This window comes from Marmota marmota, unplaced genomic scaffold (assembly GCF_001458135.2).
Source record: "Marmota marmota marmota unplaced genomic scaffold, marMar, whole genome shotgun sequence".
Taxonomy (NCBI): domain Eukaryota; kingdom Metazoa; phylum Chordata; class Mammalia; order Rodentia; family Sciuridae; genus Marmota; species Marmota marmota.
In genome coordinates, this window is record NW_025999991.1 from 623413 (window position 1) to 645352 (window position 21940).

General features: G+C 35.4%; 1 protein-coding gene across 2 annotated transcripts in view; it reads left to right on the forward strand.

Annotated features, from left to right (window-relative positions):
- Cdh7 (cadherin 7) overlaps positions 1-21940 on the forward strand; it is a 122125-nt gene that overhangs the window by 70451 nt on the left and 29734 nt on the right. For both annotated transcript variants that reach the window (XM_015499558.2, XM_015499557.2), the window contains exon 7: positions 12452-12705. In XM_015499558.2, the coding sequence (XP_015355044.1) occupies positions 12452-12705 (254 nt within the window). The remainder of the gene's footprint in view (positions 1-12451; positions 12706-21940) is intronic.

The following is a 21940-nucleotide window of genomic DNA, read 5'->3' on the forward strand; positions in this document are numbered from 1 at the left end:
TTTTAATGGGATTGTGTTTTTACCTGTGGTACAAGCTTGATAACCACGTGGACTTATTTTTCTACATAGTATAATAAAAATCTTTAGTCCAAATTTTTCATTAGCAATATATCACCATAGGTATAATGAAATCATTCTAGTTTGAGCAAATTATTATCATATTTTGAAACATTTATGCATACTACCTTTAAATATAGGATGAACTCAGGAGTAGGGAAGAGCCACAGAGAAGCAATATTTATTTATTTTTTTAAAGATGTTCAAACAAACAAACAAACAAAAATAGATTGTGAATGATTACCTTTAAATATGCTTTACTATGTTTTCTGGAAAAGCTTTCCTATGATCAAATGTGCAGAAATCACAAAGATAAATATTTGTACACATAGTCCTATAAATAAGTTTTTCATAATCTAATCACCACACTATTCATTAAGAATAAATGACTATGTAGTATAAATGTGAAAAATGATAATTAAACTGCAGTATTCAACACTATTGTTATAACTTGGCAATTTATGAATGTGTCTATGATAAAATTTACAACCAGTAACATAGGGATTCAAAATTCACAAAGTGTAAACATAAATATTATCCCTCCTGAGTGAAAACTATGTTTTCCATTCCACCTAGAATTCTTTCATTTTACGTTTCTGTGTCATAATTTACAACTTAGGAACTTTAGTCTTTCATGTTTTTCCTTTGAGATGCAGCAATTCTTCCTTTAATGTACTTCAGTTTTCAATATAAAACCTCAGTTGGGATTAAATATGGAATTATTCTCCTACAAAATGCATTACTATAGAGCTAGGGTACAGTAAAAAATGAGCATTTTCAAAATGTATTTCCAGTGAAGGATAACCACTAACCAGTCTCTAGCTCATGATAGCCTGGTTTGAGCCTTGTATAGTGACACTATCAAGATAACATGCTTAAGTTTCCTTTAGATAATTCTTCTCTGCTGTCTTCGTAATCTCTTCACATCCATACCCTAAAGAGGAATGAATGGAGTCAAAATAAGGAAACACTCTTATTGACATATTGATAATGCTAGCGACTCCCACTGCTGTGGGTGAAGAAAAGTCTTGAATTGCAATGTCCCTTCACCCTCAGCTGAGCTGCAGGGATCTCTAATACTTGGGGTTGACTCGCCCGTATTGAAATTTGTCTTTTTCATGCTACTTGCAATAATAAGGGGCTGCTTTTCAAAGTCAGGTGTATGTTTCACTATTTTCAAAACTGCTTCTGATGTGTGGTGGAGGAAAATCAAACCACTGACATTTCCAGTGTACTTTTCTTCCCCTCATTAAATTTTTTCTTTCAAAGCTTTTATTCAATTAATTCAGCTGCTGAAGATGCATATTTCTCAAAGCGGATCAAAATATTTCTCCCTTCTGACAGCGGAAAAAGCATAAATTTCGGATTATTTAAAGGCTGAAATATAAGATTAGTACACTTATTTTAATTTGGTGGACTGCTGAATTTTTGACTGTGTTTTCCATCTTTTGCAGATCACTTTTACTATATAGATGTAGGTACAACCCCCACATCCACATCATCATTATGCACGTATGCTCATGTGTGCAGGCTTATAATCTGCTTATTACAATGTAAACTTAACTATGCTAGAATATTCAAGTTTAGAGATACAATTCAGCTTTTGTAAAAAAAATAAAAGAATGAACATTCTTTGAAGTAAGTTGACATTAATCTAAATTTCAACACTTGATAGACATGATCAAAAGACACAAAGACTTTGCTCACTTAGAAGTATTTTCTACTTTCTTCGATTTTGACAGTTATCATAGCAATGTTCTCACAGTATGCGTGTGAGCCCATTATGAAATTTATTTGACTTAATGCAAGCCACAGATAACATAAAATTGTCCTTACTTCTGTCTCTTGCCATGGCATATTGATTGCTAGATCAGTTTCAATGGGTTAGAATCCCAAGAAAGAGATATTTAAGAAATAGATCTGAAAGGATTAGTGACAATGTAAGCAAGGTCAAAGGGAGAATTTAATGGCAAAACCAATGTTCGAGTTTAAGTAACTAGACCAATGTTTTTTCCCTTAAATATGAAAATCATCAGCATGGCTCGCAACATGCTACCTTTGACATACCTTCCATATGTAGGAGGTCATGAAGAAATGTGAGAAGCTCAAGGATGAGTCCAAAGTACAACTCATGGCTAGGAGTCACTTGCACATGCAAGGCATCAACACTGCAGGAACAACCTAGAATATCAGCAGAACAAATGCATACACTGAGGAAAAGAAGGCTACAGAGATTTCTTGGTCAAAGTTAAAAATTTAAGTTGCAGAGCAGAAAAAGCCTCAAAGAAGGCAATTTTGTTTTTCATTCTTCCAGGATTAAAGTTTTTTTAAGAGAAGTTAAATATAACTGATCAACAAAGCTAACAAATAATAAAGCTGAGAAATAACTTTTAAGGAAAAACATTTAGAAGAATTCAGTGATTCAAGCTCTTGGTAAATTCAAAGCCATGTGCAGATCCGACCTCTCCTCTACTGTTTAACTTGGCCATTTCAAGAATATTTAGTGCATTGCCTTTGGGTATATTATCATCCATGCCAAATGCAGAAGTTACCAATACTCCATATCAATTATGTACTGCTCCTTAATAAATTATGCCGAAAACCAGTGTGTTAACGTGACAACCTGTCTTTAGTTCATGATTTTGTGAGTCAACAATTTGCCTGGCTCAGTAGAGTGATTTTTCTGTTGGTCTTGGGTGGGCTCCCCAACTACTGGTCAGCTTGTTGGCTCTGCCTCTGTATAGGTGGTGGTCTACCTGGCAGAGCATCAAGGGGTGCTGGACATTTTTCTCTCATCAGACAGTGGCTAACCTGGGCTTGTTCCATGAATGGCAAGAACAGAAGGCACATGGTGTCTTGAACCTGATATCCAAAATCCATACATCATTATTTCTGCCACTTTACCTCATTCAAAGCTAGAAAAGGGACATCCCAGATTCAAAGAGGGTACTAGATGCAAAAGAAGAAGCTACAAACTTATGGACACAGGAATATTAGTTAAAGAAAATAAATGGGTTTCATTGTGGCATCTTCATGCATATGTATGACATATTTGATCAAATTAATTCCCCCTTACCTCCCATTGTCTTCTCTGCCCTCCTCCCCTGATCCTCTGCCTCTATACTAGAAGTCTCATTTCAGAAAAAACAAAACAAAACAAAACAAAACATTTTGAGTCTCAGCTATGCTCCAGAGAGATGAAATGACATTCATGTTACACTTACATGGAATGGCAAAGGGAAGGCTGCATTTCAGGCCTGCAAATTTCCACAATTGTCCCTCCTCCTCTGTCATCCTAACTTAAAGGGTAATTGGTTAGATCAAGATCAATTAATATCTGCCACTGTTGATGAAAATTCCCAGGAAAGCATATGGTAAGCTTTAGGTCATAATCTGAATTCAGCTTCCCTGAAGTGAGCCCTTGTGTGTAAGTCACTGGGCACAGTCAATAGGGCATGCTGGGAAATTCAGACCTCAGCTTAATAAGGAAGTGCCAATCAGGTTTTCAATTGGGGGTGGAAATATATGGTGATTTTCAAGGCTTGCTTTCTATTTTGTGTTACAAAATCAAAACAGACTAGCTAAATTCACTTTAGGAGTTTAAGGTAAATAAAATACTGACCTCCCTAGAACACACAGGGAACCTGCGAATATTTCACTTCACAGGCAAAAGGAAATCTTTAGGTGTGACTAAGTTAAGCATCTCCAGATACGGATATTATTCTGGATCATGTGATTTGCCTCAATATTTAATCACAAAGGTCCTCATAAGGGATGCAGGATGGATCTGAGTCAGAAAAAGAAGGCATGGTACCAGAACCAGGGGCTGAAGTGCTGAACTTTAAGATGCGGGTAGGGGCCATGAGTCAAAAATCCTTGCTGCCTCTGGATGTTGGAGGATTCTCCCCGATTATAGAGGAAAACAGCCCTGCCAGTGCTTTCATCTTCAATTTCCACTCTCCAAAACTTTAAAACGACATATTTATCATTGTTGAGCCACTAAGTTTGTGGCAATTTGTCATCATAGCCATAAGAACTTGGTACAGAAGACAAACTGGGACATTTCCGTCGGGGTGGAAGCTTATCCAGACAACAGGACATAAAAGAGATTGAAAGATGTCCATTTCACTAAATATGGGAAAGAATCTGGACAGGCTGAGCCCACCATTCACTATTTTAAAATAGTGTATTATGACAGGAGACACCTTGGTGATCACAGCCCAGCGTTTCCCTCTTGGGCTCACCGTTCGCAAGAGCTGGCTTGTTTCTACCTCGGGTCTACAGTGCTGTTTCCACCTTGTTCCTCTGTTGTCCTCCTGTATACCCTTCTGCTCGACGGACCTTAGATGACCTGCTTCACGCTCCCCATTTGTTCTGATTACTCTTACTTATCTGGGGAAACACACCTGCTGAAGCTCACTGCCAAGGTTACTGGCTGCCTGACTATGAGTAGGAAATTCAAACTCCCCCTGACTCTGTTGCCAGATCTGTCCAAAAGATCTGTCCAAACTCGTATCAATATATAGGATTTTATAACTTGTCATGAGTCAGTGAGTCGTGAGTAGTTAATGGGCTAATGCTGTAAAAACCCCTACAACAAAGTCTGCAAATGGTAAGAACTATGAAAATATGTGTGATTAATGAAAAATATATTTAGCAGTTTGGATGCAACCTCTTTGAAATAAGTCCAAATAAAAATATGAAACATGCTTAGCATTTAAGTTGGTATATATAGACTTGGGAACAAATACATTGGCAAATGGGATATCATGTTTTGATATCAACTTGAATGCTTTTAAAAATATTTGGGGCTCAAATATCTAGGTTAAAATGCTAATTTGAATACTCACGGAATATTTGTGATGGATACTAGCTCTAGGTAATGAAAAGAATAATTACTAGTATTTATACACTTGTTTTATTTGTAAAACCTTGAGATAATTTAATGCTTTGGAATAAAAAGAAAAAAAAAAAACTCTGCAGTTGTTCAAAATGCTTTTGTACCAATTTGCTAATAGCACCAGGCACTCTTTAAGTACTAGCAGTAGTTTGTTTGCAAAATGTGTGTGTTTGTTTATATATTGTCCTGATAATCAGTTGTGTTAAAATATAGTTTTTAAAAATGTTAAAATAATGATTTTCTTACAAATGTAAAATAGACATGGAGACACCAGTAACATATTTTGCTCAGTATAAATTTTCTTATATTTTATTTTAATATTTTTTCTAGATAATTCTTTTGGCCTCAGACTTTTTGGTTGTTGTATTGAGCAATCTGTGTATCTATTTATATTCAAGACAATTTTCACCTACTATAGATATGTGAGAATAATAATTTTGGGGTCCTGTCTTAAGAATCTGTCCAATGAGATTGGGACAGATATGAAAGTATCAGTCCCCCCTGAAATGGACAATACAGAGCTGGCCAGACCTCCAAAATAGTGTTGTAGGATTTCTTCTTTAGATACTATCTTTCCCTTCTCTATAAAAACAATTCTCATATTCATCTGGATGTAAGTCTCATGATATACAAAAATTGCAGGACAAACCCTCTAGTTATTAAAATCACTTCAAGATGTCAAAGCATAGCACGAACTGGATAAAATTACACAGACAAGGAAGACTTCATTCAAGGCTATGGCAATGGAGAGACAGACTCAGTCCAAATTCAACTCTGCAAGACAAAGAACTGGAGAGTTTTGAAGAGTTGGAATTGGAAAGGAGGATCAAAGGACATTTGTGTTTTGGGCTTCACCCAAATTGAAAGAAAATTTTGCATCTTTACACAAGAAGTAATTTTATAAGATAACAGGAACCCTCTTTTTAGGCACCCACCCTTCCATGGAAACGGGGTACCAGGGCTCTGCTTTCCTTGATGATATATTTGAAGGTGATTGCTTCTGGGTCCCTGAAAGCTACGCTCCTGGGTTATGAAAATGGCAAATCAATTCTTTTAAAATTTACAGAGAAAGAATTTAGAGTGACAAGTTTTCTTAAGTAAATTCTCTATAAAAAGGGAGGTCAGAAGAAGCCTGTTTAAACTTACCAAACTAGGGGAACATAAGGCATTCTCTGTCATAGCTGAGGGAAGGAAGAACACAAGAGCAGTAGTGCAGTTGTGCATAATAAAGAGGGTGTGCTTTGCTTTTGGAATGTCCTTGGGGATAAATGTGGAGCTGTTATCTTAGTATGTAAATGTACAGAATTATCCTTGCTGAGATATCTTATCCAAGGTTGTAGATCACTTTTAGGATCCTGAAGAGTCAATATATTTAGACCAAAATTATCATAAAATGAGTTATAATACAAGGTCATTTTTTTTCTATAGGTATGGTCTCATTTATGACCATTTACCTAGGAAAAAACAATATTTATATTTATAATCATTTTATCTAGAGGTAAGGAGGATATTGAAAGCTACAGAATGTGCTTAATCTAATAGATAGCTGAAATCTCCAGTGGGGAAAATAATACTTTTAAAGATGATAGACATTGAGTCTTTGTACGAATTTGGCAACAAACTTAAGGCATGTAGATATGTGCATGCACACTAACCAGCCCTGATGGTACCAATCTAGGGGTTAGAGAGAACAAAATGAAAAATTTCCATGGGGTTTAATTTGGGCCAATTCCTAAAATATCAACAGCAGCATCGCCCAAAGGTTCCAGATCTAAAAGGAGGTCATATAGCTTAATGGGAGTTTATTTGGCTATAGACCAGAAGCCAAGCTATATGAAAAAAGAAAATGCATTACAATGATTTTATTCAACAATTTCAAGTTTATGTAGGATTGCAAAAGCTAAAAATGGCAAGGGGAACTTTGGGGACTCTGCAATTTCTGGGAGGTTTTTTTTTTTTTTCCCCACCAGTTAATATTATAAACTGACTTTGCTAAACATCGATCTGGGTTATTACAAAGGAAATAAAGATGAAAAACATATAGTATTTTATTGTTAAAAAACTTTTTTTGTTTTCTAGCTTTTAAAATTTTTTCTATTGCTGTGGTTTCACAGGATACTGCATAGGAACAGGGGGAACCTTCTTCATCTGAGAATTTGTCTTTATTTTCTATTTACCCAAATTCAGGAGAAATTATAATAATAATAACAATTATAACACCATAATAAATATGTAACAGCAGATATGTATGCAGTGATCACTCTGTCTGCCACTGTGCTAGCTGTTATACATTTCCAAACAATTTGCAGACCTCTGAGGCTAGTGAGCTAGTCAAGTACATAGACATGATGAGGTATAGTCTGAGGCCCTAATTGCTCTTGGAGATTCAAGAATGCCTGCTTGATGGAGCAGGAAGGAAATGGGTGCTGCATGTACATGGCCATGAGTTCATTTAGTGTCTCTGCCCCTAAACATGGACTTCTTGAGGTTTCTCTAGAACTGTTGGCTGTCTTATTTTCATATCAATTGAAATCACCATATTAGTCCATTCAAACTGCTATAACAAAAACACCATAGACTAGACATTTAAAGAATAGAACTGATTCTCATAGCTCTGGAAGCTGGGAAGTCCAAAATCAAGTTAGATTGAGGGTCTTGTGAGATCTTCCTGGTTCATAGGTGGCTGTCTACTTTATTTTTTTATTTTAATTTTTTAATTTGTTCTTTTTAGTTATACATGACAGTAGAAAGTACTTTGGCATACTATACATATATGGAGTTTAATTCCACATTCTTCTAGTTATACAAGATGTGGAATTACATGGATCCTGTGTTCATATATGCATACAGGAAATTAATGTCTGATTCATTCTCGTATCTTTCCTATTTCCATTTCCCCTCCCTACCCTTCATTCCTCTTTGTCTTATCCAAAGTACTGCTATTCTTACCTAGCCTCATTCCCTTATTGTGAGTTAGCATTCACATATCAGAGAGAATATTTGGCCTTTGGTTTTTGGGGATTGACTTATTTCACTTAGCATGGTATTCTCCAGTTCCATCATTGACAGGCAAATACCATAATTTCATTCTTCTTTATGGCTGATTAATATCCCATTGTGAATATGCATCACATATTCTTTATCCATTCATCTGCTGAAGAGCACCTACGCTAATTCCATAGTTTAGCTATTGTGAATTGAGCTGCTATAAACATTGATTATGCTGAGTCACTGTACTATACAGATTTTAAGTCCTTTGGGTATAAACCAAGCAATGCAATAACTGGGTCAAATGGTGATTCTATTCTAAGTTTTCTGAGGAATCTCCACACTGCTTTCCAGAATGGTTGCATCAATTCATAGTCCCACCAGCAATGTGTAAGTCTTCCTTTTTCCTCACATCCTTGCTAACATTTATTGTTACTTGTATTCTAGATGGCCATCACCTTCTTAACCACATCCTTCCATGGTAGAAAGAGTCAGAATTCTCTGTGGTCTAACTTATTAGGATAATGTTACCTTTTGTGAGCTCTCCATCCTCAAAACCTAATCACATCTCTACCATCCCCTTAGGGGCTAATGTTTCATCATAAGAAATTGGGAGAGACATAAATATTAAACAATCCCAAAGTACTAATTTGCATTTCTGAAATTCATGTTAAACAGTTGTGCAAAGTGACTTGTTCATAGGTAGCTCTTATTACAGTGTTCTGCTATTACTGAGATAAGTACATGATGGACATATTCATAAAGAAGGTGATATTCTCTAAAAGAGTCCACTAAGAGGAATGGGAAAGTTATATGAGAAAGAGGGAACAATGTGTATAATGTGCAGAAACAGACAACATGCACTTTTTATAGTGAATAGATCATTCCAATTATATCATAAAGCATAGAAGGAAGAGGTGGCCAATCAAGGAGGCCTTGAATGGCAGCCTCACTCAGGTGGTCTCCTTCAACCAGGGGTTGGCAGAACTATGCCTGCTTGCTTCTGTTTGAACCATTAGCTAAGGGTGGTTTTCTATTTTTAAATAACTGAAAAAAAAATAAATCTAAGGATGAATGTCTTGGGACTATGTGAAAGTCATGGAGAATTTAGGTGTCAGGGTTTATACGTGAAGTATCACTGTCAACCACTGAACTCATTCCTTTGCGTGTGACTGACAGCATATGGCCTGCAGGGCCCAATGTGTATAATCCGGCCCTCTACAGAAAATGTTGCAGACCCTAGCCTTAGATATAATCTTATTTTAATACTAAATTTCATCATCTTTGGTGACTACAAGTTCAGAGAATGCAATTTTTTAGTTTGGGTTAACAATATGGCGGACATACTGCTTCTTATCTTCATGTCTCTGACATTGATTTCCTGACAGATGAGAAAGGGACTCCCATAGGTCCCACAGTAACTCTGTGTGGCTTCACTGTCTGGACCTTTGGGACTCATGTTTGATTTCCAGGATTATTAATCCTAGTTATTGTTTGCTCTTGTGGACTGCAAAGCAATGAACTTTGGTTGAGTTTCCAAATACATATGTAGTCTCCAACTCCATGTAGTTTGAAGCATTAAAGAGATCTGTTGAGACCTCACCTTTCTTTCCCCTTCCTCTTTCTCCTCAAGTGTCTTTTCTTCTTGATGTTGATGTTGTTTTTGCATAAGCCTGATAATTAAATCTGATAGTTGTAGAATGTATTACTCACATGGAAATCAATAATGATAAAGATACACAAATTAAAATTTTATTACTAAAAATATTTTCTTCAATTTGTTTAACAATCCTATCCATCACAGTACTCCCCTTTCTGAAAACTCCATCTCTGTTTTATTCTGATATGCTTTGAAAATACTTTTATGTAGCAATTCCTTTTGTCTGCAATCTTGATTCATAGCCTTTCATATGAATTCTTTTATTGCTCTATTTTCATAATAGCTTTTAGGCAACCAATCATTGTGCAAAACACTGTGTTTCTACATGAGCTTGTGGCATCCAGATGTCTATGCCTCATATTGCTGCCTTTCAGACAGGTTTAAAAAAAAATTAGTTGCTATAAAATAATTGCATTCTCTTCTGTAGTAAATTTTAAATTATTCTTTCATAAATGAGACAAACTTTTGCTTAAGTATAGAAAGACTTGTTGTCCTTTTTCAAACTGTTGAAAACCTGAAAGAATGTCTTCAAGGTTGTTCTGCATTTCATATTGATTTAAGAGATGGCAAATGGGATTTTTTAGAGACTTCTTATTATATATATATATACACATAATGTTTGAATATGAAATTTTTCTTCAATTAGTCATTTTATAAGGAATAATAAAAGAACAAACTGAGGTTGTTATACAAACTACCAACAAGAATGTTTAGATTTCTCAGTAAATCCTTCCAAGTAAGTGAGAATGCTTTACTTTAGCGCTGTGGATGTAGCTCAATAGTAGCACAAGGCCCTGGGTTCAATTCCTAGTACTAGGAGTGCTTTGCTTTCTCCACAGTAATTTCCAAAATAAATTTTGAATTTATGTATAGGCCCCAGAAAATTTCACTGACCGGGTTCAGTTTATCAAAAGAAGATTTGCCTCAGAATTATCTGATGAATGTTATAATGCATACTTGTGACTCATCCTAGTTCTGGAATAAAACCCTCTTGGAAGGGGCTAGGCATGTTAGGAATAAAAGTCCTCTGGATAGAACCAGGTTCAGACAATAAACAAACAAACAAAGGGTGTTTCATGAAGATCATGGCATTTGCTTTATGACCCTACCATGTGCCCTAGCATTTCTATATGAAACCTCAGATGAGACTTTAAACATTTTTATTTTTGTCTTTGTTTTCATTCTGGAGAAATTCTATAAATTTGGGGGGGGGTTCAAGAATTAAAATACATTTGATTTTGTTTCATCTCCCATCTCCCACTTGACTATTAGGTTCTCTGGGCAAAAGGTATAGTTCAATTTTAAGGCTTTTGTGGGCTGAATGCTGCATTCTGTTCTCACCCCCCCACACCCCCTGGCAATTCAAAAGAATTTATTGAGCCTCCTCTGTTCACCAAAGCATAACAGGTGCTTGGGGTAATAGGGATGAACAAAACCAGCCAGGTTGACAATCTAGTGAAAAGAGATAAATACACATTTCAGCCCGTGCTCTCTGGTCTGTATATTGTAAACAATTTGTGTATCGATTTATGTGTTTTCCCCTTATATTAATGAGAGATGAGCCATGGAATCTCTTTATATAATATTTGTGATATCATTTGTATGCCCATGTATAATGTGTATTGATACATAAATGCATCACTATAAGTAAAAGAAGTATATAGTTTATATACTATAGTATCTCTTACATACATAATATAATTTATATATCCCATTTTTATTTCGTTAGGTACATTTTAAAATGTATTTTGCTTGAGATCATATGTTTCAGGGCTAAGTTGGAATATGCATGCCCACCTATGTGCCCACACATGGTGGGTAAATTTGGATTACGAATCTCAGCATTCATTGCACATTGGCTCATTTTTTTCAATGATTTCTGTCCAGTGACTATAATTAAATATCATTTAACTGTATTTCTTTCAATTTCTTTATTATTATTAATTATTTTTGTTTTACCTCATCAAATATATTTTGGAACAGTCTTTCAGTGGTGAGATTGAGAATGTCATAAAACGCTGCTGTTTTCTGGGTTCTTTGGAGAAAGACAAGGTTATTGTCACGTATTATATATAGAATTATTATTTTAGTCACAGATGATGCTTCACTTACTAGTCCTTGCCGTCCTTTTAAGCTCCTAATGTTTTGTCCCATTCACCATCTTTAAGAAACATTTTAGCATGCTAATCCTCTTATAAATTTAAATACAGAATGAAGATTCTGGAATGTAACTGTCAATCATCTAAAAAAAATAAAACGAGAGTGTATGTTAATAGAGAAATAATGAAGGTAGATATGACAGGTGATTCCTGGAGAAGAATCAAATCAGCAGTGTTTGCAACCTGGTCAGCCTCACTAAATCCCACCTGCTGCAGAGGCTGCATACTTGGTCCAGCCTAGCTCAGGATCCTAATGTAGTCACCCTGAGTCACTGACCTTATGAACAATGAGAAATTGAAAGGAAAGCTGTTTTTCTTCCTTTTTAACACGTACCTTGAGTTGTACCGATGAATTACACGGTCGAAGAACATGTTTGTATTGATGTCATATTGGAAAATAGTTTAGAATCTGGTGGGCTGTCTTACAAATAACGTTCTGAAGTTGTGAGTCTGTCCCTGAGACGCACGGCAGCAGAGTGATTAAGTTAGCTCAAAAGCACTTACCATTGTCTGGGAGCCAGGAGAGCACAAGGACTGATTGGCATTATGACTTATTATTTGTGAATGCTGATGGTGCATATTCATGGCAGAGTCCTTTAGATGCTTATTGACATTCATAAATGAAAAGGCTCTGCTTTGCTGACTCTCTAATTGGTAATTTAATTTCTCTAATACCTTTCTTTACAGGAACTGGATTTTGAAGCCAAAACAAGTTACACACTACGAATAGAAGCTGCAAATAAAGATGCCGACCCCCGGTTTCTAAGCTTGGGGCCATTCAGTGACACAACCACCGTGAAGATAATTGTAGAAGACGTGGATGAGCCTCCCGTGTTTTCTTCACCCTTGTACCCCATGGAGGTCTCAGAAGCTACCCAAGTTGGCAATATCATTGGCACTGTGGCCGCTCATGACCCAGATTCTTCCAACAGCCCTGTGAGGTAAAAGCTCATGTTCTACCATTTTCCATCAATGTCCCTGTATTCATGACACATGTTCTCATGTTATGATTCTTTTTTTCTTCACAGTAAATAAAAACTAAGTATTTAAATGTAGGGATCTGTTCTGATCCTGGTTCAGTTCCATAGCAGCAGAACTGAACCAGGATCAGAACAATCCAATATTTTACCAATTCCAAAATGTCACCTGACTACCCAGGGCCATTGTTCAGCAGCAGTATTTTTAGGCACCCATTGTTACCCACAAACCATAGCCAGTGTTTTTACTCAATTATCCTGAACCTCTTTCAAAACAAACTGTGTGTGGCTGTGACAAGCATGTCCTAGTTGTAAGGTGGATATGAAAAGATACAGGGGAAACTATTTAAATTAGGGACTGAGTTTTGAACAAGTCTTTTTCATATTGGTCTATTTGAATATTATTTTACTGTTTATATTTATAAAATAAGATGATACCCTTTCTATGCATAAAGACTATTTTAAATACCCTTCCAATTCTCTTTTATATAGAATAGGCACATGGTTACAATCCAATAATCTCTTCAGGCATTTCAAAATATCTTAACATTCCTTTTTGCCTTTTTTACGTACGGGTAAATTTACAATCTAAGTCTGTCTGTGTGTTTGTGTGTGTGCATGTATGTGATAAATGATTATTATTTTGGGGGGTGGTGAATATTATAAATAACACAGGAAAAAGGAGACAGATACTTTGTTAATTACCTTGGGTTTGTAAGACACTTAACTTTTAAATATGAAAATGTAATTTTTCAAGACAAAAACTAAATTTAGATTTCATTGGTATTCAACAATGGTTAGTGCTTTAGAGCTAAATCTGGACATTACTAAAAGTCAGCATGATATATATAATTTATATCATTCTCATCTCCCTTGTGAGATCATTTTATGTATGTCACAGATTAGTTTGCTCCTTTTCTTCTCTTTCCTTCACATTAATAGAGCCAAGTACAGAATGCCATGTAGTCAGAGTGTCCCTATCTGTACTGTAAATTGGAGGCAAAGGGATGCCAGTGCTCTTTCATGTGGTGATTTTTAACCACATCTAAGAATGTAGTCTGTCCCTGATACAACTGTGAGTCACAAATGCACCACACAGAGTAATCCCCATAACAGTTCAGCTTTCATTGTCAGCCCATACACCAAGGCATGCTGATTTGGACAAGCTTGAATTTAGGTTCCTTATACCACTCCTTGTCTTGGGATTGCACTTAAGTGTCTGGACCTGTAAACCCTCAACAACAGCAGCATTACAGGTACTGGTCAGCTCCAGAGGATTGTGTGACTTCTGCTCAAATTACTTAACATAATGGAGAGAAAGACAGATATGCTTTTTTAAAGTTTTTTGAGAGTCTGATAAAAGAGGCACACTAATGTATGGATTGATTACACTGATATTTCTCATCTTGTTTCTTGATTTTTCTTTACTCACTCACTTGTGTAGGAGCTCCCTGTCGTATCTCTTCCAAGAAATTCTTCTTTTATTATATTTTGTTTGGGAAAAATTCATAGTAATATTGCACATTAAATTGAGGAAAATAAGGAAGAATAGGCCCAACTGTATAGTTACTTACGTTTGAGATGAAGTGAGCTCCAGGACTGTTCTTTGTAGCACAGAAAAAGCCAGACTGTTGGTTTTGGAGGCCAAGATCTTCATGCCTTTTATCAGTGAAAGAGTATCTGACTGGCCCTATCTTTTATCTTGTTTTTATTGAATTTTTTTTTAAGTAATAAAAGTGACATGAAATTTCAGGTTAGTACTAGCTTACAGCATTATCTCCCAGATAGAGTGATAGACTTTTTTCTCATATGAATTAGAATTGGGGGTGTAGGGGGGATTTAGTAGGGGGTTGGATATTTCCTTGTTTTTTGTGGAATTAATTTCTAAACATATATGTTTAATACCAATATACTTGAAGTACTTGTTTATTTTACCCTACTTCCCATAAGGTCAGCATAGCAGGCATTCATAGCTAATATTTCTTGTTTTGGATTTGTATCTCAAGTATTTCTCCTCCCTTATCCCATTATGAACACTTTAAGAAGCCCATCCCATCATTTTATAGTTTATGAAGATATGCTTAACACTTGTGCAGTCTCTGAAAACTGGTTATCTACACTGGTATTTTTTGAGTGGCCAAGAAATATCATTTAGTTTCCCCAGTTTCTCTATAAGCCAGCAAAAAGGCAAAGTAACTTTGATGTGTGCTTAATCCCGGGTTTTTGAGATAATCAAATAATAAAGAGGAAGTTAATGATGCTTCTAAATTGTGAATCATGACAAACATTAGCAAGTATTATAATTTTACATCACTAGTATTATACTGTGTTTTCATGCCATTTTACTTTAAGGTCAGTAAAGTCGATGAAAGGAGACATATTTCATATGCAACTGTGTTGGGCATTTATATTGAAGATTGTTTGTATTCACATATATTCCAGTATGCAGACAATATTGCATAGTTTGATGGGTGTAATCATGTACAGCACAATCTTCTGAGGTGCAAGAAAAGCTATTTACAGATTGAGATGGAACATGAGTCTTAGCAATTGTGCACTCTGTGCTCCCTACACCTGCAGAATTAGTGTAGTACTTTGACAAATGGAAAGCAATGTTTGTTTTACTGTAATTAATTAAAATTAACCTAATAGTGTTTGAAGTATAAAACAGTCTGGGTTGTTGGATGATTAGTTTTGAAATTATTGGCATTCTTTGTAGAATAACACAGATTCAGCTTATGTCACTTAAGTCTGGAATATGTACTGTTTCATGAGGCAAAAGACTTGAATTGCAGGTAGAAACATATTTACTTGCCTCCATCAAGGCAAAATTGAGATACTCTTCATACATGATCCCTGCTTGCACAGAATTTAAAAATCTATTTGCTTTACTAGGAATCAGCCAAAAGCTTTATGTGACTCTTACATCTGCACCTCTTGTTTCTGAGAAAGAACCCTACGCCAGTTACATCATAACCTTGTCACACTTTACCACTGTAACCTTGTCATTTTGACTGTTCACAAGTACAATAGTCATAGGTGGAAAGATTAAATAAACCTGGAGCCTGCTGTTGGCCAGAACATAACACCACTGAAAAATATGATACCTTCATTTTTATAAATATAGCTTTTTCACCATTTACATAGCTTTTCTAGACCCCTATTCCATGTACACTTTGCTTTCCCTTTTTCCCAAACGGCAACTAAAACTAAGTCAAATCCAAAGGTGAAAATTATATGAAATTTGAAATTACTTTATTAAAAGCAAAAGTAGATATTTAAGTTGTGACTCTGCACCATGTACTGCCAGGAGAATAAGAAATTTGCTCCATTTGTGCAAAATGTATCAAAAAGCATTCCACTGTCATTTAAAACTAATTAGAGCAAATTTTTAAAAATTTATATATATATATATATATATATATATATGTGTGTGTGTGTGTGTGTGTGTGTGTGTATATATATCCTATATACTGAAAAAAAAAAGTTGAAATTTGTGGGCAAGCATGTTTCTGGCTTAGTTTTTAAGTAGTTGTCTACCAGTTCAGGTAAATTTTGGCCCTGAATACTAAAATTAAGCTATACCTATCCAGCTTGCAGACAGATTATGGTCTGTTTATTCTGATCTTTTTGAATGATAGAAACTTTACTCCTATTTCTCATCTAACATGGTAGGAACTCTAAGAGCAGCCTGGAGACCAGAGGACTCTAGACTCATTCTTTATGTCTACACTGGCCAACTGATCAATGGCTTGGCATATACTCATTAATAACAGCTGTGTAAGTCACTTGGGAAAAGCTGATAGGAAAAAAAAAATAAATTAAACATTCCCTCCAACCTCTACGAACTTACAATCTGGATGAAGTAACAAGATCCCACAAAAGTTGAACAATCTTAGGAGGAAAAAAAATACCAGTGCTATAGCATAGCAAATTGTGAGATGAATCCTGATTACCTGGTTTGTGTTCACTGGACACAAACCTTGGTTTGAAGGAGCAATATCATGAGCAAGGCATTATGGGATGGCAGGGTTTGGACAAGCTTAGAGGAAAGTATGTTTATGTTTTATTTAGCTATATCCTAAGAGCCCAGTGCTCAATTATGAAACCAGCAGAATAATTTCAATAGGCTACAGAGAAAACCCAGAGAACCGATGATAAAAATACCCAAGAATTTGAAATTCATATTACAAATCAAACCAGATGCAAAAAAGGGCAAGTGAAAAGTAACAGTCATCATTTCAGCATTTCTAACAATTTAAATATCCAAAACATAGTTAGGTAATATTTACCAATAGGTGCCTACTGTCTGTCCTCAGATAAAGTCATAAAATTGCACCAGAAAAGACAACATGAAGTACGGATAGTATGAACACATTTGGGGCATTGAATAATTCAGTGTGTATTTTTTAAGTAGCCTGTATGAATGCACATGTTCATTATTCTAAATAATTTATGAATATTTAGTTTTCTATAAGATATACAGAGAGCTAGTAATATAAAGAAAATAGGGTTAACAAAAAATAGCTAATTTAAAAAATAGCAGAAATCAATTCTGTGAAATAATATAAGTTGTGCTCTACTTCAAAATGTTCCTCATTTTAACACAATTACCACTCACTACAAATGTAAAATGAGAGTATATGTTCAGGCATAGTGAAAACAAACAAAAAAAAATGTGCTTTTGTTAGATGAGTGCACTTATTATGCAGAGATAATTTTCAAAATGTGTTAAGTAGGAAATGTTTAATTTATTTGGGCCATTTTTCCTTTTTTTCATTATTTTGTTCAGAATCAAAATAGTGCTCTCAGCAAAGACTTTGGAGTAAACTTTTGGGAAGACTCCACATGAATGAATTTATTGAAAATTGGGTGTTTCCTGATTAGTCCTATAAGGTATTTTCAGTTCTAAAATACCTCTTGAAACATCAGGTTAGTAAAAGGACAGAGAAATCCATAATTGTTTTCATGTAAATCAAGAATTATATATGAGGTTGAAAGAAGGGTGCTCCTACTTATTTATTTTCTATTGTTCTGTTAGCATTGTTTAATTGCAATCAACAAAAATTGTTCATGATGAACTTTAAAAAAATTGGAATATATTGAAATAATTGGGTAAAAATCATAAAATCAAAGGACAAGGTCCATGTTTGGAGAATTGAGTAGAAAGGTTGCTCTATAAATATAAGTAGCAAGAATGAGCAGCATCTGGGTGCAAGGTGCAATAACTGGAGGAATTACCCTAATCTTTTTTCTGGTGGCCCTGTGTTTGAGAGTCACAATTCTTGAATAAGAGCTTTTTGGCCTATCAGGATATATGTGCCCAACTTTAACACAGAATCTTCTGGGTACCTTGATTGTTCTATCAAGACTGTATGAGATTGAGGTTTATATCCTCAAGGGAAAATTGGGTTGCTGTGGTCAAATGAAGGGGCGAGAATGCCAACAGGATATCTGCTATTATTATGTACAGACATTCAGTTTATTTTGAAGTAATTTGCTTCTCATTAAATCACTTTAAGGCAAACATTATTATTTTTTCACTACAAATAAACATGCTTGTGGTCACAGTTAACAAACATGGTTCCAGTTCTTTAGTGAGACCTATACGAAACCTGGACAGAACTTATTGTATTACACCCAAATGCATGCCCACACACACCAGCCTCAAAATAGATTAAGGTTTTCATTTAAATGAATCAGCTGTTTCTCATGTTCATAATTGGCCACACTTATTATATTTTTCTTTCCCATTTTTGGTGTACGGAGGAGGCATTTGTGCTAACATAGCCCACTCACCAAATTAATAGCTGGTGATTAGAGTGTTACTTGTGAATATAAAGAAGACCATTTTAATTGATTTTATGACTTATCAAATACCTTCAACAATAGTAGAAGGCATTTACCTAAAATTCATTTTGTAACAGATGTGCGGAACACTTAAGGTACACGGAGTTATAAGGTACTTTCCTGGCCCTTCTGATATTTAGCTGTAGAAGAGACCTTGTATGAAAACTCATAAACTACACAATTTTAAATCTGGAAATGTGAAATGATTGCCACCCTTCCTCATTTTACAGATGAAGAATCCCAAACTACAAATAGTGAATAAAAACCTCCAAAAGGTAGAATAGTTTCCTGGTATGGGTGAAGATACTGACCTTGAATTCCAGGAGGTGTAGCTTAGAAGTATTTGGTAAAGCCCATGGATCTCTCATTCTGCAGGGTTCCTGAAAAAAACATGGCTTCCAGTGTCATAGGAAGGCTGTTCTATAATGCTAGTGGCTGGTCATCAAGCAATAATACTGTGAAAATAATTGGGAGGAAGGAAACCCAGTACAGGATGTCAACATGAGGAAAGGCACAGGCCTTGGGATATGCACATTTTCATTCATGGATCATCACAATTTCGGTTCATTAGTAATTTAGATAGCAGAACAGAGTGGAGAAAGAAATGATTGTAGGTGGGAGGGATTAAAGGCTCATTTCCTGGGAATGGATACTGGAAACATGGCCCAGATAGACATGTCTCGGAATCTTAGCTCTGCCAGCTACCCCTGGAGAGACACCAGAGTCCCATACTGAAGTACGACAATAAGAGTACCAGCTTGTGTTAGTTAGAAACTGTGTTTGGCAAGGAGCAATGAAGCTTAATACTAATGGCATACTGAGAAGTCTGGAGCTATGCTCTCCAGGACTGAAAATTGGCCAGAAAATGTCAGTAGGGGCCTTGGCTTCTTTTATCAAACACTTTTTGTTTTGTTTTATTGTTTACCTTGGACTTACCAGATGGCTTCCAGATCTCATGCCACTATATTTATGTCTGAGATGAGAGAAATGGGAATGGACAAAATTCAAATACCATGAAAACTATTAACTGTCTTCCATTCTTATCTTTCATTGAGGTTCTACCCAACAACTTATTTTACATTTTATTTTATAAAATCTTAGGGAGAAGACACCACATCTACAAGGGAGGTTAGTAATGTAGCTTTTTGGCTAGTCACATGACTGACTCCAACAGAGGTGTGTTCTTTTAACAAGAGTTAAGGAAGATAAGGTATTAGGCATACACATAGATCTCTCTCCACTCATGACTATATATATATATATATATATAAACAAGGAAAATGGTGAACTATGTTCTACATACTCAATACATGCAGCAAATGTGAACTCTTAGAAGGTAGAATAGTTTAGGGGAAAGACTGATGAATCTGCTTTGACATATATTGAGCATGCACATGATAAGGTGCGGGCTTATAGAGCAGTTTACAAAGTTTTAGGAACAGATTTGAGGGTAGTTATCGAGATACAGAGCTGCCTAATAATGAGTTGATAGGACAGCTTAACTGCTGTTGCTGCAAAATTAGGACAGTGTTCTCTCTAATTGGCCATTCCAATGCACACTAAAGGGGGCTGAGTATTTCAGGATGTTAATCTGTAGAAGCTAGAGGCATCATTGTGAGTCCACACACCATTATAACACCAGAATTTGCATTGAAGTTAGGTTTCTGACTAGGAAAGCACCTGTCTTCCCACATCCAGCTCAGCCTCCAATTAACTAGGCAACAGCATTTCTCAGTGTCCAGGCCAGTGGTTGCAGAATTGCAAATGGTGTGCTCCTACAAATTTTTTGAGGGCCTGTCTTCTGGTTTGGTTCAGCCTGTTCTTCCAGATTCTAAGGCAAAAATAAATTTCTTGTTCTGAAAAGGGCCCATGATTTTTCTTAACAAAGGGATTGTTTTCTCAGTCATCTTCCTATGTTAGATATAATGCCTCATCCCTCAGTTGTAATTTTTTACATCTATAGATGGATTGGTAGAAATACCTAGCCCTGTTGTTGCCTAAGGAGCACCAGGACTGTTCTGGAGTCTTTCCAAAGTCTCCCATCTCTTCTCAAGTCAGTACCTCATTCTTTCCCTCACACCTGCCCTTATTCCTTCCATTATACTTTACCACACCAACTCCATGGAAGCCTCCAAAATAGGTATCACTTAGTTACTATTTTAAAAAATTACTTGTTTGTGCAGTGATTTCTTGAAATAGTGTCATTGCAGGTGCTTTAAAAAATGACTAAATATATGAATGAATGAAAGGAAGACATAAAAATTATAATGTCACAAATTGCCAAATATATACACATACATGTAAATCACACACACACACACACAAACACACACACACACACACACAGCTAGCTGTTTTATTCAGTGAGCTGTAAATGAGGATTAGAGCTATTAACAGCTAATATAATTTATAACTAGAAGTTTCAGAGTTTATAATTCGAAAATGATAATGATAAACATTTGGATGATAGAAACTTTGGTTTCCCATACTTTTAAAAATATATAGAGGTCTGGGTTATTTCTATATCCCTAAATGAATAGTGATTTTTCTGTGAGTTGAATAGTGATTTGAGTCTTTTAAGATATTAAATGAATTTTCAACTTAAATGTCTGCTATTCTAATGTGGGAATTTTGGAGATGATGGATAATTGAGGCTTTATTAATGGCTTTGGTCCTATGAAGAATCACAGGAACTCATTTAAATAGGCATATGTCAAATTCAAAGTCTTCTGCCTTTAAGAATAAAAAAGCTCACTTTTATTTATTTATTTACTTATTTTTGCCATGCACAGTGGCACATACCTGTAATCCCATCAGCTTTAGCTTGAAAGGTTCAGGCAGGAGGATTGCAAGTTCAAAGCCAGCCTCAGCAATAGTGAGGTGCTAAGCAACTCAGTGAGACCCTGTCTCCAAACAAAATACAAAATAGGGCTGGGGATATGTCTCAGTGGTCAAATGCCCTTCAGTTCAATCCCAAGTACCAAAAAAAAAAAGGTCTTATTTTTTTCATGAAGATACAAGTACTAGTGATCAATGTCATAATTTAACAGAATCCACAACTGAAAATTTTAGTATTGGCTCAATCAATGCATAATTTCATGGGTATGAAGTTAGACTCCTCTTATCAAACATCAATATCAATCCTACTGTTATTGCTGGACAAAATGTATATGAAAGCATATATTTATACATGTGTATATTGGTTGCACATTTATCTATATGTAGTATATGTTGTGTGTTTGTGTGTGTGTGTGTGTGTATATATATATATATATATATATATATATATATATATATATATATATATATATATATATATATATATATATATATATATATTTGTACACAT